General features: G+C 40.1%; 2 protein-coding genes across 3 annotated transcripts in view; one reads left to right on the top strand and one right to left on the bottom strand.

The window, feature by feature from the left end:
* IQGAP2 (IQ motif containing GTPase activating protein 2) overlaps positions 1–26808 on the top strand; it is a 254510-nt gene that overhangs the window by 174622 nt on the left and 53080 nt on the right. The window contains exons 13-16 of one of the 2 annotated variants that reach the window (XM_045571611.1): positions 4681–4844; positions 17082–17175; positions 23103–23270; positions 26246–26388. In XM_045571611.1, the coding sequence (XP_045427567.1) occupies positions 4681–4844; positions 17082–17175; positions 23103–23270; positions 26246–26388 (569 nt within the window). The remainder of the gene's footprint in view (positions 1–4680; positions 4845–17081; positions 17176–23102; positions 23271–26245; positions 26389–26808) is intronic. The other variant, XM_036411313.2, reaches the window with a different exon arrangement.
* Positions 9396–15168, bottom strand: F2RL2 (coagulation factor II thrombin receptor like 2). Its single transcript, XM_036411316.2, has 3 exons — positions 14939–15168; positions 10106–11289; positions 9396–9888 (listed from the first exon to the last, which is right to left on the bottom strand). The coding sequence occupies exons 1-2, from the start codon at positions 15000–15002 to the stop codon at positions 10223–10225; spliced, it is 1131 nt and encodes a 376-aa protein (XP_036267209.1). The 5' UTR covers positions 15003–15168; the 3' UTR covers positions 9396–9888; positions 10106–10222.

Below are 26808 nucleotides of genomic sequence, written 5' to 3' on the forward strand. Positions count from 1 at the left end.
AGAATGTTACTGTAGTCTCACACGATGGCTTAGGGAGGTGGGCCATGAACTGAGGCTCAGCGATCTTTGTTAAAATGGGATTTCCCCTTGACTTGTAAACAGAGGAAGTGATACAGATGCACCAGGGGGCTGCTGAGTAGATCTTTTGGCTCCTATGAGGTCATTTACTATGACCTCAGCAGCTTGAGTCTTAGTAACATACCAAACAGAACTTAAGCTGGTGATTTCAATCAAGTCAGCTGGAATGCACTCATCCCCAGGTGAGCAGCCAATGGGAACACACATTTCTTATAGTGTCATTCCGATTCATTTTGGATGGGGTGTTTAAAAGTATTTAGAACAGTCTACCCAAGGTAGGTGTCTAGAGAATGAAATGAATTAGTCTGTACTCTCCAGTTTATAACTACAACAGGGTAAATAATAATACCTGGCCTGGGCCAGGTGGTTCATTTGGTTGGAATGTTGTACCATAAACCAAAAGGTTGTAGGTTTGATCCCCAGTCGGACACATACAGAAGGCAATCTACTAGTCTCTCTCCTCCTCCTCTTCCCCCATCCCTCCCTCCCTTTCTAAAATATATTTTAAAAAAACATATCCTCAGGTGAGAATTTTTTTAAAATGACGGCGATACCTTGTAGGTAGGTAGTGCTTAGACTTTCCTGAGTTCTTCCATTTTGAAATAATATAACTTGCATGTTAGGAAAGTACTTTTACTTTTTCTTCAAATATATTTAAGTAAATACCATAATCAGGAATAATTTCTAATCATTTTAGATTGTCCCTTCCATCCTCCAGATAATTATTTCCATTCTTAGCAAGGTGGTATTTATGGAGTCATCTACTTGGAAGACAGTTAGCTGAGTATTTTACTTTAATTTCAAATATCTTAAGATGCAGATAAATTAATAGTACTTACTCTGTTTCATAGCATATCACATTTTTACAGTGAATTGTGATTGTTTTGGATGAAAGATAAGTGACAAAATAAGAAGAAGTTTGGCTTTAAGAATGTTTATTTTCTAAGCTTGCTACTTGTTCATGTTTAAGTTTTGTAGTGGTTCTTGTCCATCAGCACTAAGCTGGGAAGCAGAAGCCCACCGTTAGTGTATACATATGTGTGTACAATGTTTGTATACATATATTCACATTTATATACATATTTTTATATAAACTATAGTTTTTTATGACTGGTTGACAGTTTATTTTTAATAATAAGGCAGTATTGAGAAGTGACCTCCAGATGGATCCCTTTTGCTACTTTTAATAACTCTCCAGATTCCATAGCTTGGTTTCTGTGCTTTCCATTCCTGGACCTTATAGTCTATGTCCCAAGATCTTATGCTATCGTAGAGATGGTGGATCATTAAACTGATGGAATGCTTATTCTTCCCTTGGTACCTCCGAGACTTAGGGCTCCAGGTGTTATCTTACCAGGTGGTATTACTGAAACAATGGCATTCAGTAGCCATGCTTGAACCTTAGCCATATCCCCAAACATGCATGAATCTGGAGCTTTCCTATACTTCTAAGAAAGTATGGGTATCTTATCTAAAATAAAATTTCAAATTATGTTTTTCACTTATACTAATCCCATTTTAATGGCTTAACAGTTATATGTGGGTAATGGCTACTATGTTGAAAAGCCCAGATACAGAACATTCCCATTGTCACACGACATGCCATTGAGCATCTTGGAGACTATATTGACCTGGAAATTCACTCTATTCACACTATAGGGAATTGTTTACTTTTGGAACTCTCTGTTTTGGCATTTTTTAGAGTGGTGAAGTAGAATAATCCAAAGAATTGAATATATATCCAAATGTTTTTGCATTTCAGGGTTTTTTTTTTCCTCCTGTATATCTCTATATTAAATTCTTCCAGCACTGGTATTCTATGATTCCATCATACAGCACTGGAATTCTATGATTCCATCAACCACTATCTGTAAGTGAGGGGGTTGCCTTAGAAATTAGCGTCCCTGCTGCTACTTGTGTGTAAAGCTAACCCCCTTTTTATAGCAGCTTCATTGAGACATAATTCATACGCCATAACATTTACCTTTTATTGTTTTATGATTGTTTTATACATTTAAAAGTTGTATAACAATTATAAGACTCCTGTTCAACTAGTCTTCAGATGGTTATTCAGGTTGATTTTTCTGTACTTTAGCTACAATCTGATATGGTGCTGGGAAGAGGCAAGTGTGAACTTCCACCCACTTCACCACCATCTTGCTGTCTCACCACTGTCTAAATTCATAACATTTTCCTCACACCAAAAAGAGGCTTCATACCCATTAACATCCCCTCCTCCCACACTCTAATCCACTAATCTACTTTGTTTCTCTGGATTTTCCTGTTCTTGACATTTCATATAAATAAAATCATGTAATATGTGGCCTTTTGTGTCTGGTTTTGTGTGTGTTTTTTTCCACTTAGCCTAATGTTTTCAAGGTTCATCTATGTTGTATCACATTTCAGTATACTTCATATTCCTGCCTAGTTAAGTAATATTTCGTTCTATGGGTAGACATTTTGTTTATTCATTCATCAGTTGGTGGATATTTGGGTTGTTTCTACTTTTAGCTGTTATGTCTACTCCTGTAAATGTTCATGTGTAAGCTTTTGTGTGAACATATGGTTTCCGTTCCCAAGTAGTGGAATTGCCAGATCATAGGGTGTTCTGTGTTTAATATGTTAGGAACTGCCTGTTTCCCAAGGTGACTGTATCATTTTCCATATCCACCAGCAATGTATGCTCCAGTTTCACCAGATCCTCGCTCACCTGTTATGGTTTGTGGGTATGAAGTGGTTTCTTACTGGGGTTGGGTTTTGCTTTTTCCTAATAACTAATGATATTGAGCATCTTTTCATGTGCTTATTAGCCATTTGTGTACCATTTTTAAAGAAATGTCTATTCAGGTCCTTTACCCATTTTAAATTGGGTTTTCTTTTTTACTTTTGAATAGTAAGAGGCATACTTGTGTAGAAGGTATACAAGTCCTTAATCAGATATGCGTCTTGGAGGTAGTTTCTCCCATTCTATAGGTTGTCTTCATTTTGTTTGATGGTGTCCTTTAAAGCACAAAAGCTTTAAGTTTTATAACATCCCATGCATTTAAATTTTTGTTGTTGTTGTTTGTGGGTTTGGTGTCATAGCTAAGGTAAGAAGTAGTGCCTAATTCAAGGCCACAAAGATTTATTCCTATATTTTCTTCCAAGAGTTTTATAGTTCACTAGAGGCCAGGTATACAAAATTTGTGCATGGGGGTGGGGGTGTCCCTCAGCCTGGCCTGCACCCTCTTGCAATCCGGGACTGCTGGCTCCTAACCGCTCACCAGCCTGCCTGCCTAATTACCCCTAACCCCTCTGCCTGCTGCATGATCTCCCTTAACCACTCTGCCTGCCTGATCACCCCTAACTGCCTCTGCCTCTGCCCCCACCACGGTGGTTTCATCCTCAAGGTTCTTTGGCTGTTGGTCTAATGAGTATATTATGCTTTTATTATTATAACTGCTTTTACTTTTAGGTCTGTGATCCATTTGAGTTATTTCTTGTGCATGGAGTAATATAGGAAATATAATTTCCTTCTAATTCATGTGGTTATCCAGTTGTCCCTGGGCCATTTTTTATAAAACTATTATTTACCTGTTGAATTGTCTTGGCATCCTTGTCAAAACTCAATTGACCATAACCGTAAGGGTTTATTTCTGAATTTTAAATTCTATTCCATTGATCTGTATATCTATCTTTACCCTAGTACAATGCAGTATTAACTGTAGCTTTAGTAGTAAATTTTAAAATTGGGAAGAGTTCTTCAACTTTGTTCTTTTTCTTTTTTTTTCTTTTCTAAGATTTTTTTATAGTTTAGATGCACTAATCATATATTTCAGAGAGGAAGAGGAAGAGAGAGGGAGAGAGAGGAAGAGGAAGAGAGATGGAGAAATATCAATGATGAGAATCACTGATCAGCAGCCTCCTACATACCCGACCCTGGCAATTGAGCCCGCAACTCTGGCACATGCCCTTGACCAGAATCAAACCTGGGACCCTTCTGTCTGCAAGCCGGTGCTCTATCCACCGAGCCAGACCAACTAGGGCAACTTTGTTCTTTTTCAACATGGCATTCTTTTATTCTTGATCTATTGCATTTCCATATGAGTTTTAGAATCAGCTTGGCAATGTCTGTTTTTAAAAAAATAGGCTGCTGGGATTTTGTTAGGTGTTGCATTGAATCTGCAAATCCATTTGAGGAGTGTATCCATCTGAACAATATTAAGTCTTTAGAGCCATGAACGTGAGATGATTTTTCCATTTATTTAAGTCACCTTTATTTTTTTTTTCAATGATCTTTCTACCTTATGCTTCTTTTGTTAAATTTATTCTTATTCTTTTTGTAATTATACTGTATTTGAAATTAGAATCTATTGTATATGGAATTTTCCTTGCTGTCGTTTTAGATTGCACATTGCAAATATATAGGGATACGTTGGATTTTTGTACACTGATCTCATCTCTCGCAGCCTTAGCTGTACTTGTTTATTAGCTCTTACAGCTTTGTCTGCGTGTGTGGATTTCCCACCCTACCCCCCTTCCTAACTCTATTTTTGCAATTGCTGATTCTGGAGAACTTACAAAGTACTGTGGTTTAAGAGGAAAACTTTCTTCATTTTCCAGGACTTGTGACTGTGGAGTGTATCAATGAAGCTATTGATGAAGGTGATCCTTTAAAGACACTAGAATGTATGCAATTAGCTACAGCTAAGATTAGAGATATAGACCCCGACAATGCCCAGCACTACCAGGATGTTTTATACCACGCCAAATCACAGAAACTGAAGGTAAGTCTCAGTATGTTCATTTCCTTCACATTTACAGACTAGAAAAGGGAAAAGGTGGAAGGGAGGATTTTTTTTTTTAACTCATCTTTTCCTAAAGCTTATGAGCCTCTTGTTCCAGCAGTTGCCCATGAATCAGAATGGAAGTAATAGCGCTGTCATTTTCCTGGCGTCAGGGGGAAGCCAGCTCCAGAGCTGATGACTGCTTCCACTCTTTTCCTAAAAAGTCAGTCGTGAGTGAGCTTTTTGTTCAGTGTCCCAAGGTCTTGGATATTTTCTGAGCACATGCTGTGTGCACAGTGCAGGCTATAGCATCTGGTACGGGAAAGGGGATCCAAGGAACACGTGACGCCATTTGAATGTCCTCTGTCCTTATCCTGAGTGCTGAAAAACTGATTGAGGCAGTGGGCATGCTCTGGTAGAATAGTTCAATAACAGTCGAGACAGGCATGTGGCAAAGTGTCGAAAAGAGGAGCGCACAGGGTGACGCAGAGATGGTTGGGATTGTTGCGGATTAGAATCCTAAGAGCGGTTGCCGTGGAGATAGAATAGAAGCTGTGCCTGAAAGGTAAGGAGGAGCTGGTTAGGTGGGTGGGAAGCAGGATGATTTAGGGAGGAGCCAGCATGGTTTGTTCTGGACACAGGACACTGACCTGGCCAGAGACCCCACAAAGAGCAGACGGTTTCTCTGACTGTGGAGCTTGTACTGATATTATAAGGAGTCAGACGGACACTGGCCACCATTAGAAGGGTACTGGGCCGAGTGGTGAGCCTTGTGTGACCTGGGAGGGGGAGTGATGCGGCCGGGGTGCTAGCCACTCATACCTTTCACGTCCCCATGGGTTAGCCAACCCAAAAGAGGTGAGCATCTCCTCTCTATGAGACTTTGGAGCCAGGAACTGCCTTATCTGAGATGGGAAATGCATCCTTGGTTAGAGCAAACATTTATTCATCACCTGATGTTTGCTGGGCACGATATTAGATACTTTGTGCATATTCTCACATATTCCTAATAACAGCTCTCTGAACTATCATTATCATCATCTTATAGAAAATGAAGCTAAGACCAAGTTGTCCAGTGTTACCCCCAAAAAAGTAATTATTTCTGAAACTATGCCCCAGTCTGTGTGACTCAGAAACATATATTAAAGCAGATGGAAAAGGATGTTTATTGCAACATTGTTTATAACAACCAAAGACAAAACAAACAAACAAACAAAACAAAAAACCAAGAACAACAATAAACTAAAATGTCCATCAGGAGGGGCTGGTTAAATTGCAGTGTAACCTTATATTGAAATACATAGAAAAGAATGAATGGTTCTATATTGGACAATCTATATAAGTGATCATCGCAACCAAACAGTCGACCAAACAGGCTGCTTGGGGTGACTAGGTCGGCAGGGGGGCAGTTAGTGAAGGGCAACCAAACAACCTAGCAGCAGGCTGCATGGGGTGACCAGGCCCTTGGGGGGCGGGGGCAACCAGGCCAGCATCAGGGCAGTTTGGGGCAACCAGGCCAGCGGGGGAGGGCAGTTGGGGGTGACCTGGCAGGCAGGCAGGTGAGCAGTTAGGAGCCAGTGGTCCCGGATTGTGAGAGGAATGTCCAACTGCTGGGGATCGGGCCTAAATAGGCAGTTGGACATCCCCCAAGGGGTCCCAGATTGGGGAGGGTGCAGGCTGGGCTGAGGGGGACCCCCCAACCCCCAGGACATGAAATTCATGCTCCGGGCCTCTAATATTTAATATGTGTGTTAAGTGTTTGTATGCTTCCTCATACATACACAAGTGGCATACACATCCATATTCAGTATCTATGGGCTTATATGTGCGTAGAATATTTCTGAAAGAAAACACCATCTGGAAGGTGAACCAGATAGAAAGTTTGATGCTTCCTTTTCCCCTCTTCTTGCACTATTGGGACTTTTAAGTTTTTTCAGAGTGCGTGTATTACTTACTCAATGTTTCTAAACTTTCAAAATACAGGGTAAACAACTCCCAAAGGGCCAGTTCCCCCCAGTAACTTAGCCTAGTTTCTACAACAGGACTGCTCCCATTCAGGTGTTCCCTTCAAAGTCACTACCTTCGTCTCAGAGCATTAGAAACGTTTTGGCATCATGACGCCTCCAGAAGAGCATTGGGTGACTAGAGAAGAGGAAGAAACATTTCCTAATTTCTTAAAGGTTGCGCTATGTATTTCCTGTGGGAAATAAATCTTTAATAAATGAAAATTCACTAAAGTAGAAAAATAAATAAAACAGTCTAAACCTGTTCACTCCTCATTAAAGGTGAAGAAAACTGTCCCGTAGGGTGGGGGCCTTTGGTGCTGTTTGCCCTCGGGTTGGCACGGCAGTGGCAGGGCTTAGGTACCCATAACCTGTGCTGTTCAGGCGTCCTCATGTGGATCTTCATTGAGCCTCACAGCTTCTGTGGGGGATGGTCGCTGTCTTACCTGAAGTGAATGAACCTGAGGCCTGGGTTGAATGTCAGCCCAGGGAGTGAGAGAAGGAGACGCAGATCCTTGTGTTCCCACATCTCAGGGGAGGAGAGTAGGCCCTGTCGACTAGGAAGAGTGAGCTGCCACCTGAGGTTGCCACTGATGTAGCTGTGGCCCTGGCACAGGGCGCACACTTACCGACATTTTAAGATAGAAGTTGTTTGCTTTGGACACAAGGCACCATTTAAATCTTGGTTTTGCTAAAAATGAACTAGGGATTTCAGTCAAGTCACCAAAATTCTCTCTGCTTCAGTCTGCACATGTAGTAGCTGTCTTACAGGGTCATAGGTGATGCCCTGCCCGCAGCCACTTGGGGTTTGTCCTGGAGGTGAGCCCGACTCCACAGACGTTTCATAGCGTTTCCTAGGCAGGCGGGGCAGGTCCCCCCCAGAACATTGCTGTGAAGGTTCTGAATCAGGGCAGAACCACAGAGAACCCCTCCAGAGCACCCCAAAGCCTTCCCTGATGATTATGAGGTGCCAGCTCTCTGTTGGGCATCCTTCCTCAGTGCGAAAGCAATGGCTTTAATAATGTGATTAGAGCATTAAATATGAGCCTAGAGAGCTGGGTTCTAGCTCAGGCATTAAAGTACTCTGGCCAATAAAAGTAGGGACTTGAACTGTATTGGAACAGCTAACAGACTTAAAACAATGCTACGCAATGAATCCGATTTGGTTAAATTCCATTTTTTTTTTCAACATTTTTCTTTCTCTGCCCATTAGTTTTGAAACTTTCTTTTATCAGCCTGATCTCTTTCCCAGTTGGAGGGGGCGGGGATCTGGTTCTGGTTCTGTTTATTTGGTAGGGTGTCTGCATTTCTTTTCTTTATTTAAAAAAAAAAGTATTTGTATTGATTTCAGAGAGGAATGGAGAGAGATAGAAGCATCAATGATGAGAGGAAATCATTGCTCGGCTGCCTTTGCACACCCTCTACTGAGGATCGAGTCTGCAACCTGGGCATGTGCCCTTGTCTGAAACAGAACCCAGGACCCTTTAGTCTGCAGGCCAACACTCTATCCATTGAGCCAAGCCAGCTAGAACTGCATTTCATTTTTAACCTCTTTTGTTTTGGTAGCTAATAGTTTCCAGTTGTGTTTTATGATAGTATTTCTTTGCCTTGCCTTCCCAAGGTCCAAACATGGAAAACAACAGAAGGAAATATATTACTTGTATTGTCAGTGTAAAATAAAGCTTGTAAAATATATAGTGTTAAAGGTCTCATTGATAACATCTTCAAAGAATGGATGCTGAGTTTTATCAAAGATAAAGTACAGTGATGTAAGTTGGTGAGGATTACGTGGCCATATAAAATATCCTTATATGGTAAACATTACTTGGGCCTTGGTAATAGTATTTCAAGTATAACTTTGTGTACACACCAAATTCTTTTTGTCTCTTTGGGAAAGCCTGGGGAAAGGGCATGTTGGCATACACTTAACAGAAAACACACTTTGTTCACAAGGGGCAGTAAATTTTTATCTATTTTTAAATTGAAGGCTTTGCTTGAAAACATATGAATTATACCCCCACCAAAAGTTCTGTTTTGCTACGTGTAGTTTATTGCATAAAAATTAAGTGTGCTTTTTTAACAAGTGAATATTGTTTCATGTTCTCCATAGATAAAACTGTCTTGCAGTTGATGACTTTATTTGCAAAAACTAGTTCCATATATTTACCTTTCTGTCATCTTGAAACTTATTTTAGATTTGTTTTTCTTGCTTGCTTTAATATTTACCTGATTTTTGTTCGTCACATAACCACACACATGCTGTAAAGGATCTTTATCAGCATAAGTGGGTGGTTTGTTGTGTTTGTGTGTTTTTTTTAACTTAAGTCCAATGAAATAGGAAACTTGGCACATTAGAAATTATGCATTTTAAATTTTTTATTGTTTTGATGCTCACTACATATTGGTCAATGCACATTCTTTTTTTTTCTTTTTTCTTTTTTAACATATTTTGTTGATTTTTTACAGAGAGAAAGGGAGAGAGATAGAGAGCTAGAAACGTCTATGAGAGAGAAACATCGACCAGCTGCCTCCTGTTTTTTTTATCTAATTATCTATGGAGGGGCACTTGGGTTGCTTTCATGGCTTGGTTATCATAAATAATGCTGCAGTGAGGTTGATGTGCGGGGAGGGTTGAGTGAAGTATTCAAACTGATATTTGAGGAAGGAAAATCTGGCAGTGGAGGATAGGTTGTCTGGGAAGAGAATGGTTGGAAGGCGAAGATGGGACTAACATAATGGATCCTAGTAAGAGATATTACAAAGGTGGAATCAGCTAATGAGGTAGCCCCCAAGCATGAAAATGGAAGAATAAAAAATGATGCCAGGTACCAAAATCTGAGATATTAGCTTCTCTCCATGCTTTTATCATTGTCCCTTGTCCCATTCTCCTTTGATTCATCTAGAGTAGAAACTTATAGAAGTAGGGAAGAGGGAGCGATAAGGAGCTTAAAGTGCCAGTCAGGTTAATGTATCCACTACCATAGAGAGAGTGGTGATAACTTTTCTCCTGCATTGATGTTCATAAAATACTGATAGTGTTGCCCTAACTGGTTTGGCTTAGTGGATAGAGTATCAGACTGTGGACTCAAGGTTCCTGGGTTTGATTCCGGTCAGGGGTATGTACCTTGGTTGTGGGCACATACCCAGGGGGGAGTATGCAGGAGGCAGCTGATCGATGTTTCTAACTCTCTATCACTATCCTTTCCTCTCTGTAAAAAAATCAATAAGATATATTTTTTTTAAATATTGATGATGGTGTATTTGAAGCACTGTCTCTTAGGAACTTCAAAAGGGAGCTGGAGAATGGAGCTCCTTGCACTTAACACACATGTGGTCCCAAGCATGTGTGTTTTCACAGATAGCTTCCATCGTTTTCTATGGTGATTTCACTATTGTAAGATAAGCCGTGGACTGATCTGTGATTTTTGACATGAGAAAATAAAGGAATGGATCTAAGCAACTATTCAGACTGCCAAGGCACAAAGCTATGAGATAGATAAAGTATAAGCCGTCGGTGTTATAGTAGTAGTTGGCATGGTGTATAATAAGTATAATATTGCTGGGAGCAAAGCAAATGGTAAAAATCACAAGAATGAGGAGACTCGTCTTGACATACCGCAACCACCTTTGATCATATGCATTAAGCGTCTGAATGATGACTGTGTAGCAGTAGATAATGACCACAAATGGAATTAAGAATCCAAAGAATGCCAAGGAGATGAAGTAGTAGAGTTGGAAGAGAGATGAAGACTCGCATACGTTGTGGACATCGTGGCAGGTGGTGATGTCCCTGTGGACAAGATAATTCTCTTGCTTCAGAATGAAAAACGGCAGCATGGACAAGAAAACAGTTGCCCACACCAGTCCACATGTTACCAAAGCATAGGTGCGCTTGGGCAGCCGCCGGTACGTGAAAGGATGGACAACGGCTAGGTAGCGGCTGACGCCGATGCAGGCGAGGATCAGAATGGAGCAGTACATGTTGCCATAAAAGATGACGGTGATGGCCCGGCACATGACCTCTCCAAATATCCAGTTGTTTCCATTGAGGTGGTAGGCAATTTTAAAGGGCAGCGTGGCACAGAAGAGAAAGTCTGCGGTGGCCAAGTTGATATAGAAGGTGGTCGTACAGATGGATCTGGTCCTGAAAAAGAGCATCCACAAGGTCACGGCGTTGGCTGGCATACCCACTGCGAACACCAGGATGTAGATGGCAGGTATCAGTTTGGTACTTAAGGAGCTGCTCAGATACCCAATGGTGGCATTGCTCACGTGGAGCTTTGAAACACTTCCTTCAGGGCACTTTATTTTTTCAGGTGTGCTTCCTGTCCAGTCTTCGTAGTTAGGAAAGGGGAACGGTTCAAAAACACTTGTGGGAGCTCCTCGATAGGCCCTAACAGGCATTGTTGGCTTTGCCAAGTCCTCTGCATCATTGTCCATACCTGTAATTAAAAAGAAGTATTAACTTATGATATTTTGCTGAGCCATATCTATGGTTCAGAAGACATAAAATACAATGTGTGCAGGGTCATTTGTATTTTTTATTTAAACATATTTTTATTGATTTCAGAGATGAATGTAAACAAAGATAAGCAAGGTTCATAAAGAGATGAAATTTAATAGAGGCATAAGCTTCTGTAGATTATGAATGGGCAGAGGCATAGTAGGGGCTGTCATGGAATCTAGGAATGTCATAACTTAATTCAGCAAATGTTTATTGCCTATTTTACTGCATAAGATATTAAATAAACTCCCTGTCTTCAACTCTCAGATAAGTGAGGAAAGTTACACAAAAATGTAACATATTAATAAAGCTCATCTGAGAGATGAAGTTGAAAGATTAGGTTACAGCCACATTTCTGAAGGGCCCCTAAACTGTCCTAAGAAATGATGTGCCCATTGATAGATGCTGGAATTGTACAAGTAAAAAAATTTTGAACAGAGCGATGACCGCTGTAGTAGATGGCATAGTGGCACCCAAAGATCCCACCTGCTGAGGCCTGGAGACTGAATGTGTCACCTCACATGGCAAAAGGGACTGCAGGTGTGATTAAGGACCTTGGGATGGGGAGGTGTCCTGGATTGTCCAGGTGGCCCAGTGTAATCAGAAGTGTCCTTAAAATGAGGCAAGAGGGTCAAAGTGAGAGAGAGAGATGTTTGAAGACGCTATGCTCCTGGCTTTGAAGATGGAAAGAATCGTGAACCAAGAAATGCGAGGAGCTTCTAGAAAAAGGCAAGAAAACAGATTATCTTCTAGAGCCTCCACAATGAACACTTTGACTTTGGGACTTGTGACCTCCAGAGATATAAGATAACACATGTTTTACTCAAACCACTGATTTGTGATGATTTGTTATAGAAGCAGTTGGAAACTAATGTAACCATGATTTGACTTGTGTTTGAGATGACCTTGTTGACAGTGGAGAGAAGACCTGCAAATGAATAGATAAGAAATTGGAAGCAAGGGGGGCTGTGTCAGAGTCTGGTGCACTCATTTACCCTCAAGACAGTGAGTTGCAGGGCTAGAACAATGGCAGTGGAAAGTTGAAGATGAACACATGAGGCGGTGATGGAGACTCAGTGGCACTTCGCATCTAACTGGGCATGGAGGCGGTGGGGAGAGGCAGCAGGCAAAGATGACTTGGAGGAGGAGGCTGCTCCAAAGGGCAGGGGTCAGCACAAAGAGGAGCGAAGATCTTGGTGTTGGGAATTCCTGAGTTTGAGTTGCTGCTGGGATATTCGAGTGTAAACTGTCCCTAGACAGGTAGAAAGCCTTAGTAGATGTGGAATCCTAAATTTCAAGAATCCAAATGATAGCTATGGATTTTTTAGTCTGCATAGAGGCTGTGGTTTAATTTAGTAGGAGTGGCTAAACAGCTTAATGAGAGGTGTGAGAAGAAAAAAAAATCAAAATGTCAAATTTTTAAGGGAACAGAAGACAAAAGAAGAAAAATCAGACGATGAAATCAATATGATGATCTGAGAAGTTGGAAATAGGGGGAAAATGCATAAAAACACGACCACATACTATAAATATTTGGCATTACATGTCCAGTTGTTATTACTCATTCTTGAAAGTGCAGTTTCAAAAACAAAACAAACCTCAGTACTCAGATCTGTTTACCATTATGTAGTTTTCCCATAAATTAATCTTTGACATGTATAGAAAGTAGATTCTCTCAAATGTGTTACCTGAGGCAAATTTTTATGCTGAATTTAAACTTACTACTTGCCAATTTTACATGCTATTTCTCTGCCAGTTCCTTTTCATGTGTCCTCTGAATTCCTATGTGTTGAATACTTGAGGTGTAGTGTTCAGTAACCTGGTTCTCATTCAGAACGATTTCTCTTCCTGTTTTCACCGCTACCATTCACCCCAGGTGAAAAGGAAGCCTCCCTCACAAACGGAATTCAGCTTGAGATTGCACAAACTGAATGAATCCGGTGTGTCACAAAAAGGGAGAATTCTGCCTGAACAAACGGGCAGGGAGGTGCTCAGTGCTATGTAGGGGAGAGTAGATTAAAGAAAAGAAAAAAGAACTGGGAAGTGGCAGTGCTTTGTGCCTGTGTAGAGGTGAACGGTGAGGCAGGTTGAGGCACATGGTGTGACACTGGAGTTTAGCCACACACATTCTTTTGCTCAGCTTGCATTTTGGGAAATTTTTGTGCCTGACATGCCCCAAATAGAATGTACCTTTCTAGATAAGCATGAAGCTGATAGATGGTAGCTGAAGAATATCTTGTTCATGATCTGATAAGAGAGCTTTGAAGCCAAGTGTTTGTCAGTTTTCAGAAAATTCCAGTGATTGAGCAAGACATCACGCAAAAAAACAACAACAAAAAAACAACAACATGCTAAACACGGACTCTGACAGTCTGGATTCCATTTTCCATGAGAATTTCAGCTGATCTGATTCAGCTTGAACAGGTCTAAGGTGGTTTTCCTTAAGAACAGTACTCACTGTAAAAGCAAATTTTAATTGACTTTAGAGAGAAAGAGGGAGGGAGATTGATCTGTTTATTCCCCTGTTGATGCATTCATTGGTTGATTCTTGCACGTGCCCTGACGGGGGATCGAACCCACAACCTTGACATATTGGGAGGACATTTTAACCAATTGAGCTACTCAGCCAGGGCCAAATCTTATTTTTTTAATTTGTTGAATTCTTTATACAGGTTTCCATTTAACAAAATGATTTGAGAATGTTTGCCAACCGGGGGAAGACCGGAAAGAGGCCCTGGTCCAAAGGGAGTGGACCTGAGCCCGGTCCCGTTTCTCCCCCACCCAATCGAAGAAAGTAAACTCACTGCCTTTCACTTAGTCACATTTGAATTCTTCCCCCCTTTTCACTTCCTCCAAACCCCACTGGCATCTTGAAGGAACCTCTTCAAGGCTCTTTTCTTTTAGGATTCCACTGCATTTTGGTTCATCCACTCCCAGAAATAGCATTCACTTAATCCTATTCATAAACCCCACATGTGCTACCATCCCCGATTCTTAGAGTTCTCCTACATTACAACTACCTCAGTGACTCCAGCTGTGAATTTTAGCGACATTCCTTAATAGAGGTCTGGAGTTTTTATTTAATTTTGGGTTCTCCCCCTCTCGTTGTTTCTCTGCCCAGCTCTCCTGCTCCTAACAATGTTGACTATATTGTAACCTAATGGTAAGAGTTGCAGATGCAGATCTATCCTAGGTGGTGTTGAATTAAATAGAAAAACATTAAGAGTTGAGTAATAGTATACGGGAGATTTCATTTCTAAAATCATATTTGAGGGCAGGGAAAACTATAACTCTCTAGTACCACTGAAAACAAAACAAAACGGTATCTTCTTAAGAAACACTAATTTATTAGCCTTGTTGATTATCGAAAGCAGACCACTTGATCTCTGAAAATATTCTTTTTTTCCCCTTTATACCTCACCACAAAGTATACAGGTAGGATTTTTTAAAATCCCTTTAAAAAGTGCTATTTTTGCTGAATCAGGGGAAATGGTTAGAAAATCAAAAACCTCTCACAAAGGAAATTCACTAATGAATTAATGGTAGAGATCGGGACCCCCACTCGACCCCATAAGAAAAGGGCTTACCGCTTCCACAGAAAGTGGGTGACAGAAGCATGGCTCCAGCGGCTGCAAAGATGAGGGCTTTCATTTTGACCCCCTGCGTCCTGTTTCCCAAATGTTATAAAATTAAGGAGCACGGTTTCGCCCCAGCTCCATGTGGAAATAGCAAATGGGAGCTGTGCTCTGTGAGCTGCGCTTCTGTGCTCCGCAGGCAGGAAGCTGGCCGGGCCCAGGACCTCTTCAGGGAAGGGGTGTGATGGCCAGCACTCAAGTTTCAGGGTGGATGACTCAGAGGGAGCCTGGGACATGACACTTAACTCTTACCCACCCCCAGGAGTCCCTTCCGAATGGGTGCTGTGAATTCCTCCCGCATGCTTATGTGCGTTGAAAGAATGCAGAGAGTGTACAGTCCTTGGCAGAAGTAAACTGAAAATACAGGCTGCCCAGCAGTGTTCACGCTGTCTCGTATCTCATTTTATCCATTTAAAAAAATGCAATGTCCACTTAATAATCAGTTTTCAGAAATGGTCCTTTATCCTCCCAGCTATTTCACATCTTAATTCTGAAACTCATTATATAATTACAAATTAAATACATTATGGAAAGCAACTATTTTTTATGAAGTGAAAATTGACAAAGTGCCGATTACTCTGAAAATTCTTCATCAGTATCACAATGGCCCGAATATGTCATCGGTGGTTGGCCAGAACTTTTGCCATAGCTCATCGTATTCTGAGCCATTCTCTAGGGTCAGATAGTGTGTGTGTGTGTGTGTGTCTATGTGGTGTGAAAGAAGGAGTCAAAGAAAGGGGGTAAAACCACACTATTTGATTAAAAGCAAATCATAATACATTGAGATGCCGATGACTCCCTTTATTCCATGGGTGTTGGTAAGCAGGTCTACAATAGGCTTTGGGTTTTTTTAATTGTTGTGAAATATACAAAATATAAAATTTACCATCTTAACCATAATTTAAGTGTTAATATATTAAATTTCACACCACTCAGTAGTGTTCAGTATACTAGTAGTCACATTATTGTGTAACATATAAGCTTTTATGAGTAGTTACATTCTGGAGGATATGATTTAATATTTAGAAAAAATACTGCCTTATAACAATTTTCCTAAAATTAATAAAATTTTAAGGTTAAATGCTAAGCCAGGCAACTCGTCATATATATTAGCCATATTAGCCATATATATATATTTATGGCTAATATGCTAAATGTCCACTGGGGAGTTTGAGTGTGAGTTTGATCACTCACTATGATGTGTTCTGACCACCAGGGGGTGGCACAGAATGAAGGAAGGCCCTGGCTGGCAGCCAGAAGGCCCCAAACGGCCCCAGTTGCCAGCCAGGCCTAGGGACCCTACCAGTGCACGAATTTCGTGCACCGGGCCCCTAGTTGCCTATAAAATGCAGCAAGAATCAGAAAATTGCAAATTCCACATGAAGCTGAAAGGCTTGAGGGATAAGCTAAGGAGGAATTGATCTGTGCAAACTTTTCACACCTTGATTAAATTTCACCCCACCATGTTTTGCAATCAAACGTAAGTCTTTCAGCTTGGCTGGTGCAGCTCAGTGGTTGAGTATTGACCCATGAACAAGGAGGTCACAGTTTGATTACCATGCCCAGGTTGTGGGCTCAATCCCCAATTGTGGGTATGCAGGAGGCAGCCGATCAATGATTCTCTCTCATCGATGTTTGTCTCCCTCTCTCTTTCTCTCTCTGAAATCAATTTTTTTTTAAATTTTAAGTCAGTCTTTAATACTTCAACAACATAACATATGGTAACACACACTGAGAAAGGATGCTATTTTGTTGTAGAAATAATAACCAAAAGACCACAAAATATTGAGGAGAGGAGTATTTTTTTTGTTTAAAATTTTCTAGGAGTCACCTAGGTTCAGGAATGTATGACTTGATTTGCAGATGGCCTAGTTTCCGCTCAGTTTTGAGATGCTGGTGGGCTGAACTAGAGGGGTGACGGGAAGGGAGAAGTGGTTGTGTTGGGGTCTACTTCATTAGTAGCTTGTAGAGTGTATTGGCAGAATTTGGTAGTTGCTAAATAAGAGCTTATGGAAATTATAATAAACTGGCTCCTTAAAAGCATTTATTGTTTCATCATCATTCACTATTTTTTTTTTCTTTTATTCTATGACAATATTCCCAGAACCCTGCTTCTAAAATTCTTTGGCTGGATGAGATACAGAACGCAGTCTATGAGGCCAACAAGGACAAGGACAAAGCAAAACAATGTAAGCCCTCGCCTCCTTTTGCTGGCCCATCTTGCCTTGCTTGTATCTGGTTATACTTCTGAATTTTTATTTTTATTCATAATCTTTTTAATGCATAAGTTTCAATTTCTGAAAAGGTTGGACTTCTACCAATTTGAGTTCTTGAATTCATATGTGTACAACAATAGGATTCATTGGTTGCACTATTTTCAATGACTAGGTGCTCTTTCCAGCAAAATCTGAGAATGTAACCTAACAAAACCCAGGAATCAAAAAATGGTTTCTAAATTTTCAAATTTATAGGCCAATCAAGTCCTTTTTTTTATCTGGATCTTAAAAATCTAACCCAGTTTTGGTCAATAAATCTTCGTCCTCCCTTCCATGCCTTTCATTGTATTAGTCAGCGTTTTCCAGAGAAAGAACTACATAAATAATTTTTTTTCCTGGAAAATAACAACTACAAGGATAGATGATAGATAGATAGATAGATAGATAGATAGATAGATAATCTCTGTTTCTCTAGAAAGTGTATTGTATGTATACATCTATCTATACTGCACATACATATATGGAGAGAGAAAGGGAGATTTCTTTTTAGGATTTGGCTCATGCAATTATGGAGAGGCCAGCAAAAGCTGGGTGGCAACACTTAATCACCTAAAGACAAATGGATGCAATTTATAATGAACAGCAGAGTGAGTGCAGTAATCAGAACAGTCTAACTCACAGAGACCTATGGAATTGGCTAATTGAACATGGTGCTCCTAGAAATGAAAGAGACAGTCTACTAAATTCTTACTTGTATAAACGGAAGAAGAATTCGAGGTCAAGTGAATGGAAATATAACTTGGATTATAAAACAGGAAGTCATGGCCCCTTAATTAGTTTATAGACCCAGAACTCCCTGAGGAAAGGGAAGGTGAGATCCCCTTGAGAAAGAACTCTGCTACACTAACACATTTTTAGCCTGTTGATCTTTCTCCCAGTCTTTCCTCAAAAAGATCTATGGCCTTTTATCATGTGACTAGAGGCCCAGTACACAAAATTTGTGTAGTGGGGGTGTCCCTCAGCCCAGCCTGCATCCTCTCCAATCTGGGACCCCTCAAGGATATCCAACTACCTGTTTAGGCCCGATCCAGTGCGATTTAGGCCCGATCCAGTAGGATCGGGCCTAAGTGGGCAGTTGGACATCTCTCTCATAATCCAGAACTGCTCACTCCCAACTGCTCACCTGCCTGACTTCCTGATTGCCCCTATCCGCTTCTTCCTGCCAGCCTGATCACTCCCTAACCATTCCCCTGCCAGCCTGATTGCCCCCAACTGCCCTCCTCTACTGGCCCAGTCACTCCTAACTGCCCTCCCCTGCCAGCCTGGTCATCCCAACTGCCCTCTCCTACAGGCCTTGTCCCCTCTAACTGCTCTCCCCTACTGGTCATCTTGTGGCAGCCATCTTGTCCACATGGGGCAGCCATCTTTGACCACATGGAAGCAACCATCTTGTGTGTTGTAATGATGGTCAGTTTGCATATAACTCTTTTATTAGGTAGGATTGTGCTGGGGGAGAAAGAACATAGTCAAACTTTTCAGGGATTGCTGAATCCTGAAGTGACACTAATTCCAGGAGACCTAAAATGTCATTGTGATCAGAGTAGTGGCTTACGGAGGCCAGCTGACCAATGAAGTTTCAGCTCAGTTCCATCTTTCAGAGCCCAGTGGGTCCCAAACCCATCCTGGGATTTCAGTCCAGATGAATAATTGGAATGGACATATTCAGCAGCTGGCAGAATCCCCACATTAGCTCAAATGAGAACAATTTTTTTATGCTATGCCTCTGTTTCATAGAGAAATAATAGAAAATTCACATGGCAATCTAAAATAGCTTCAAGATTACTAACACTTTACATATATGAACAATCTACATAAAATAAGATTCCAAAAGGGCTAGTTCATTGAGCTGTCCATTCATGGTATAGCTATAATGTATACTGAGCTATTAGGTCATAGATTGCTGTTGAGATGCCTTATTCTTGCTCCAGAGATAGGCTTTTAAATTTTGGAAGCATCTGTGAGGAACATCTGGTTTTTATTTCCTTAGCCAGGAAAAATATGTGTATTTTTGCAACCTGGACTTTTATAGCCTTAGGATCTTTGAAGTCTTTTTGTTCTAGCACTGTAATTGTTAAGAAAAAGAAAACAAAATTGAGATGTGTACATAAGTGATTTAAATATAAAACTGAAAGCAATGTAGTTTGAAGAAAGACTTTTAAGAAATTGGATTTTAATACAGGTACTCAAGCAGCCTGCAATTTTTTTTTCTTTTATTCCTTTTATTCTGTGTTCTTCTTATATTTCGCCTGCAAATGATTCTGTTTTTTTACATGAGACTCATGGTTCTATTTATTGACTGTGAAAGTAAGAGGTTTCCTCAGATGTATGATTTTGTACTCTTGCACATTTAAAATCCTATCTAATACCTCGGTCCCGTCCCTCAGAGGAGTTGATATAGTTTCCTCTGTGTTGTATGACAACAAAGAGATGATCTGAAGATAAAATCGCTGTATATTCTGACACTGAGATGAGAATTTTTCAGTTTCTTAACAGGAATTTAATCTCACTTTTAAAAGCATTTTTCAGCCTTTGTAGGAAGACTTGAAACAGATTCTGGTCACATGTTATAAGCATCAATCCCACGCCCAGATAATTTGATCAAAGAAAATGTGTTGGTCCATATACTTTACCAAGGGTGAGATCTATTATAAAAGGGCAGAGGTTCATTTTGGCCCAGTGTTCATTTTCACTGGAGCATTTTGCTTTCTTAAAGTAGGTTTCTCTACTTTTGACGACCTTTTCCATTATTGCACCGTAGACATTGGTTTCTCTCATTGGACCTCACCATGAATTTTTTCCCCCCCTCACCATGAAATTGTAATACCACAGATATATTGTATATATGTTTGTATGCCATATGTAGATCTGTGCTTTATACATAAAAATACTTTTTTACCTTCTTTTCCCAGCAACCAATATTTGTCCTACTGGGGGTTATATCACATCTCTTTTGAGAATGCATGCCTTAGAGAAAGCCTGCTGGTATATGGCAAAACATGTAAAGCAAACGTGTTTTTTTTATTATTATTTCTTACATGATTTGTGGGAGGTTTCTTAATTGTCTCTTAGTAGAAATATGCCTGACGTAATGGAGATCCTTTACCTGACATCTCAGCTATCTGGAATTTAAACACAACCCACAGATTAAGCCAAAAGACAGTCAGAATAGATATCAAGAATCCTGTGTCCTGGATTTACTGGTTTACTCTGCTCATTGGGGACCTCTTGGACACACATTTTGAGCCTGTTGATTCTTCTCTCAGGCAGAATGCTAATATGCTTGGTTTATTTCTCTTCCCAATTCCAAACACATCAGAAGCCATGAATTAATTACTGAACAGTTAAGTGTTGGGGCTGCCATCACTATCAGCTATCACTATGAGAAGTGATAGCTGACAGTGATGATAAGGGAGAAACTAAAGAGCATGGGAATGTGGGGCCATTTAGTGCAGGAACAAAGAAGCCCAAATACCTCCGTAGTCCTTGAAAGTATCCCTCACTGTATTACAGTACCATACAATTGTAATGACAGGAGGGGCGCTGCTGGCAGCTCTCAGCAAACATTAAGCATCTTCTGTGTACCGGGGACTGTGGGCAAAATGATGAGCTGTGTAGAGACTGTTCTGTGAGGGTTTTCTCCAGGGCTTTAGATTTTCATGGAAAATGGTTCTGTTAAGATTAAAAGTAAGCTTCAGTTAGCTAGAAAGTTAACCTGTGGACCTACTCTTTGAACATGAATACTCAGTAATAAAGCACATTACTATATGCAAGAAATGTATGGCTTTAACACCCATCTTCCAAAGAAAATGGCATTTTACTGGGTTGGATGAAGCTATCAGATGTAATTCATGTAACACTTCTTCAACATTTACTTGATCCTTCTGCTGCTCTCAGACCACAAACTTCTCAGACACTACTTCTGCATTTTTCTCATCCTACAAAGACTTGCTGGATTAGAGGCCCCCATCCCTGTTCACTCCAGCACAGGAACATGTAGCTCTACCTTTTGTTCAGCAGCAGGTGGAGTCTGCCTCCCAAGTTCTCCTTAATTTTTTCCTCCAGATTTGCATGACTTTGACTCCAGACTGCTACAAGTCAAACTCCACTTTTCTTGCCCTGCCAGCCTTTTCAGTTCTGTGCACATGTGGACATAATTTGATAACAACAATATACCAGTTAGCATTTGTGTGGTAGAGCTTGATGTGTGTGTGTTTTAAAAAATAAAAGAAAACATATTCCTTCTCTTTTCAGCAAGATCATTTTTCATCTAAAAAGTATTTTAAACTAGTTTTTTCCATTTTTTTGTTGTTGTTGTTCTATATTTCTAACTCACTGCATGTACAGGTTGTGAAAATAATAGTCCATTTGGTTAGGCCAGAATATATGTTTTTTTAATCTTTATGGTTAAAAGTATTGCTTATTTGTGTTTTTGTTTTTCCCATTGACCCCCTCCACTCCACACCTGTCCTTCCCAAGCCTTCACCACTCTAGTCTGTGTTTGTGGGTTATACATATATGCATATAAGTTTCCTGGTTAATTACTTCCCACCCTACCTTCCCTCTGAAATTCATCAGTCTGTTCCGTGCTTCTGTGTCTCTGGATCTATTTTGTTCATCAGTTTATTTTGTTCATTAGATTCTATATATGAGTGAGAGCATGTGATACTTATCTTTCTCTGACTGGCTTATTTGGCTTGGCATACAGAATATCCTTATCTGGAACTAAAGCGGATAATAAAGAATCTACCATGTTGCTCTGGCCAGACAGATCAGCAACTATCCAGCCAGAGCAACATGGTAAATTCTTGGTCCCAATACAGCAAGGTTGTGGGTTTGATTTCTGGTCAGAGCACATATAAGAAGCAACCAATGAATTCATTAGTAAGTGGAACAACAAATCAATGTTTCTCTTTCCCTCTATTTCTCTCTATATATTATATATAATCAATACATTTTTTTAAAAAAATTTCAAGAATTCACCATGCTAACTTTCTTCAGGCAACCCAGAGTTCAGTGTGGTTTTATTTAAAGAAGAGGCAGAGATTTGAAATGTGATCTTTATCGGTCTAAATTGTTTTCAGAATTAAGTATCTGGACTCCACTGCATATATTCACTAGCTGTGCTTGTTGCCTTTCTAGAACTGTTTTGCTTTTGTTTTTTTGCTAATGACAATCTTGAAAGTATACTTGCACTATACAGAAGAATATCAGGATTTCCAAAGCTTAAATAGAATTTTACTTGCTCTGAAATAAATAAATGTCTTCATAAAGCTAGTTCTCAAATACCAATTAATGACATATGTCTATTGGTGTGCATTAATCCCATTTCAAAGATTATCACAGTGAACAAAATGAAGGTCTTGCTACCACACATGAGTAACCAGAAAATGCTGTGATTTTTAATAAACCATGATCCTGTGGGATCTTTTTTTTTTTTTAATCTTTGCCTAGGACATGTTCATTGATTTTCAGAGGGAAGAGGAAGGAGAGAGAGAAATAATTGATGTGAGGGAGAAACATTGACCAGTTGTCTCCCACACAGGGATCAAACCCTCAACCCAGGTATGTGCCCTGACGGGGAATCAAACCGCGACCTCCTGGTTCATAGGTCAACGCTCAACCACTGAGCCACGCCAGCCAGGCTGGGATCTTATCCTTACAGCCTAAACTGGTGGGTGAATTGGTGACAGTCTCTTGGGCATTTGTGGTATATCCTCTCAAAGGGTAATATGGTTTGATATCAGAGTATTCCTAAAAAGTTGAGTTACAGACAGCTTTACATGCCTGCAGGGTAAATGGAAGATAAACTTTAACAGAAACACTTTTTTATTATTATCCAGGGGTTACACTGGTCGTTGATGTCAATCAGTGTTTGGAGAAAGAAAAGAAAAATGATATTTTGTCTGTTTTGAAGTCTACTGTTGGTAAAACAAATGATGTGATCCCCGAATGTGCTGACGACTACTATGATGCCCTTACGAAGGCAAAAGAGCAAAAATCTGGACGTGGTAAGCATTTGTGTCATTTAGCACAAGCTGAATATCATTTTGATTATGATAGTTTCTGTGGTATTGTATTTTCTTAATTTTAAGACAAACATTGCTTTCAAATTGACATTTCTAAAATTATTTTTATCATCTATAGCAAAGGGAATCATTTAGATGTTTCTTTTCCTTTTTATGTTTTAGAAAGCTGTGATGAACTTGGTGGCTATACACGGTGGCATCATAGACTTGAGAAAATACAGCATTTAAGGATACTTTTTATAGGTCTTGCTTGTTGATTGATTCCTCCAGTGGTGAAAACTGATGTTTTGCACCAATGTTTCTCTCTATCCTTTTTGACACAAATGATACTGTGTCTGGTTTCTTTCACTTAGCATGTTTTCAAAGTTTATCCATGTTGTAACATATACCAGTTCTTCATTCCTTTTTGTGGCTGATAATAACCCATTGTATAGGGTGTGCAACATTTTGTTCATCCTTTCATCAATTAATGGAATTTGAATTTTTCATCCCCCAACTTTTTGCTATTCTGAAGAATGCTTTTGTGAACATTTGTGTACACACTTTTGCATGGACACATTTTCATACAGTTCATTTTTGTATTTTGGTCTTACACAACCTTGCTGTACTCATTTATTCTAATAGCTTTAGGGGATTCCTTGGCCCCCACCTGTCTGTAAATCAAGTTTTACTGAAACCCAGCCACACTCATTACTTCGCGTATTGTCTACGGCAGCTCTTATGCTGCAGTGGCAGGTTCACTAGTATCAGAGACCTAGAACCCACAAAGCTGAAAATATTTACTCCCTGGCCCTGTATGGGAAAAGTTTTCCACTTCCTGTTCTAGAAGGAGGAAGAGACACTTCCTAGGCACTTGAAGACTGACTTTCCACACCAGATAAACCTATGAACATTGTTTGGGTTAGGGGTGATGAGGGTGATGCTTATCTCTTCATCTTTGGTTCTAGGATGTGTATTCTTTCCCAAACTGAAGTGTCCACTCCTAAGTGGATCACTGAGCATTATAGCTCAGTTTAGCTCTTACATGGAAGTATAATTTTGTCTAGAAGGCATCTAGAAAGTATGCTTTCTTTTAGATTGCTACCACCTCTTAACTAACTGGAATCCTTTTTTTTTTTTTTTATGGTTTTCTCCAAGGTTCATAATTAGTCTTTTCTCTTAGTGACCAGCCATCTACATTTCTTAGGGAAAATACTTGGACCGTGGACCGGAGATACCCTCTTCTGCCTCTTCTCTAACTGTAAATTCACACTTAATTTGAAAATGGTAACAATTCTCTTTTCCTATTATCAACTGAGACTGTTCCAACCCAAATCAAGTCTAATGCCAACTAAGGCCTTTTTACTTTTCACATCTTATGCAAATAAGAGAATATATCTGGGTGTGTTTTTTTATTATTATTATTGTCTGAAGTTTTACATGTCTCCTTTTTTCCCAACTGACACCTCCCTCCTAGCCATTCCCACCCTGGGCAAGCCCCCACCGCCCCAGTGTCTGTGTCCATGATTATGCTAATATGCATGCATACAAGTCCTTTGGTTACTCTCTAATCCCCCTAATCCCCTGCCATTTGTCTCTGGATCTATTCTTGTTTATCGAATTATGTTGATCCCACATATGAGTGAGATCATGAAATACTTATCTTTCTCCAGCTGGCTTATTTTACTTAGCATAATGCTCTCCAGTTCCATCCATGCTGTTGCAAATGGTAAAAGTTCCTTCTTTTTTATAGCGGCCTAATATTCCATTGTGTAGATGTACCACAGTTTTCTAATCCACTCTTCTGCTGATGGGCACTCAGGCTGTTTTCAAATCTTAGCTATTGTAAATCAGCTGTGTTTGTTTTTACCACTGTCACTTCCTTCTTTTCTTCTCAATGAGAGAGTTGCCTTGAAAAGCATTTGTGGATCTGACAACTACTGGTAATTGAAAAAAATAATTACTTGTGATCATCCTAATTTGACTGTACAATATATTTTTTAGGACACCAGTACTTCTAAACAGATAACAGCCGTCTCACTGTCCATGTGAAAAGAGACACATCTCTCTTCCTGAGGATTGACAAATTGAACAGTTTAGGGCCACTTAAAGCCAAATTAATAATTAACATTACCTCTTCTTAGTCTGATGTTCACTTGTCAGCAGTTGGTTTAGCTTGGTCTAGGCCAGAGCTTTTTTATTTTTGTTGTTTTTAGTTCTCTGGTCTGGGATAGGAAGCATGACTGTTCGTTAAAATAAGCAGGTTTCTAAATAGAAAGGGTAGCCCATGGATTAAGAAGAGATATCCTTCTTGACCAATATAAGCCATGACTGCCATAGCTTTTTTCGAAGTAGATGGGGAAATTAAGTTCTTCCAACATTTTTCCCCTCATTTTGTGTGGTTGTATAGAGCAAAGTGAGTCAGAGGAACCAGAATTTTCCTTTTCCCTGCTTAGTGACTTTGCGTATGTCATTGTGTGCCTTGGATGAGTGGTCAGCAAAGATGAGTCACTGCTGCTTTGGTTTACTGCAGGTCACTGGCCCGCTCTGAATAATGGGGGCAGTCCTTGCAGGTCACTCGCTTCTCATAAAGCTTGTGGGAGGCTTTCTAAGCCAAGAGGAATCTTGCTCATGGGCCTCCTCTGCCTACTGTGGTGCTGTTCACATTTGCCCGAGACATGCATTCCTTGTTCACTTATCCATCTTGTTGGCCATTCGTGACTCCCACCATCCTCATGGAAAGCTTGGGATCCAAATCTGGCATTAGACATCAGTCTTTCCTTCTTCGGCTTAGCAGAGAGCTGCTACTAAGTACATAGCATTCATCGATTTTAGTGAGTCGTTTCTAATGATCTTAACTTAAACTATCTGAATGCTTGATGAAAAGCGTCTTCTTTAGGTTGTATTACACAGCGAAGAAACAACATTGAAATGCTGAAGGTGTTCCTCTCTAGAATGTAACGCACTTTTTTCTTCAGTGTCTACGGAAGGTCCATGGCTCAAACTTAGCCTGCAAGAGAAATATGATTACCACTACAATGTCGATTCACAAGAGAGTTCCTGGGTCACCCCTAAATCTTGCTTGTATAAAGAGTCATGGCTCATGGAAAAAGAAATTAAGGTAGGATGTTCTTGTTTGATGTAAAACTACTGTATGAAGATGAGTGCGGTTGTCTTTCTATTTTTTAATCCTGGACGTGGTGGGAGGAACTCGTTGGTTTTATTTGAAGGCTGGATGTGGGGCAAAGTCTTTGTGAACTCCAGGCGGAAGTGGCTGCGTGGCTGATAACTTGAAGAATTTTTTTTTTTCATGTTGGCGTGACATCAGGCAGAGCGTGGGGAGAAAGCGTTCCTGGCTTATAATAAGTCAATCTTCAGGTGCTCCTTGACACAAAAGTTAAATTAGGGATAATTCCTTGGTTGTCAATATTCAAATGTCGTTTCTTTCCCCTTTCTCAGCCTACAACACAGCTATGTAAGATCCCTTAAAAAGTGAGTGATGATTCCTGGAGGGAAATACTCTTGAAGAAATGTTTACCAA

This window comes from Pipistrellus kuhlii, unplaced genomic scaffold, assembly GCF_014108245.1.
Source record: "Pipistrellus kuhlii isolate mPipKuh1 unplaced genomic scaffold, mPipKuh1.p scaffold_m20_p_4, whole genome shotgun sequence".
NCBI classification, from domain to species: domain Eukaryota; kingdom Metazoa; phylum Chordata; class Mammalia; order Chiroptera; family Vespertilionidae; genus Pipistrellus; species Pipistrellus kuhlii.

What these genes read in the sequence shown, in the direction of transcription:
- F2RL2 (XM_036411316.2), bottom strand. Translation starts at nt 15,002, where the DNA reads ATGAAAGCCCTCATCTTTGCAGCCGCTGGAGCCATGCTTCTGTCACCC. An exon ending in ACCCACTTTCTGTGGAAGCG is followed by an intron (nt 11,290 to 14,938) that starts GTAAGCCCTTTT and finishes TTTTAATTACAG; the next exon opens with GTATGGACAATGATGCAGAG.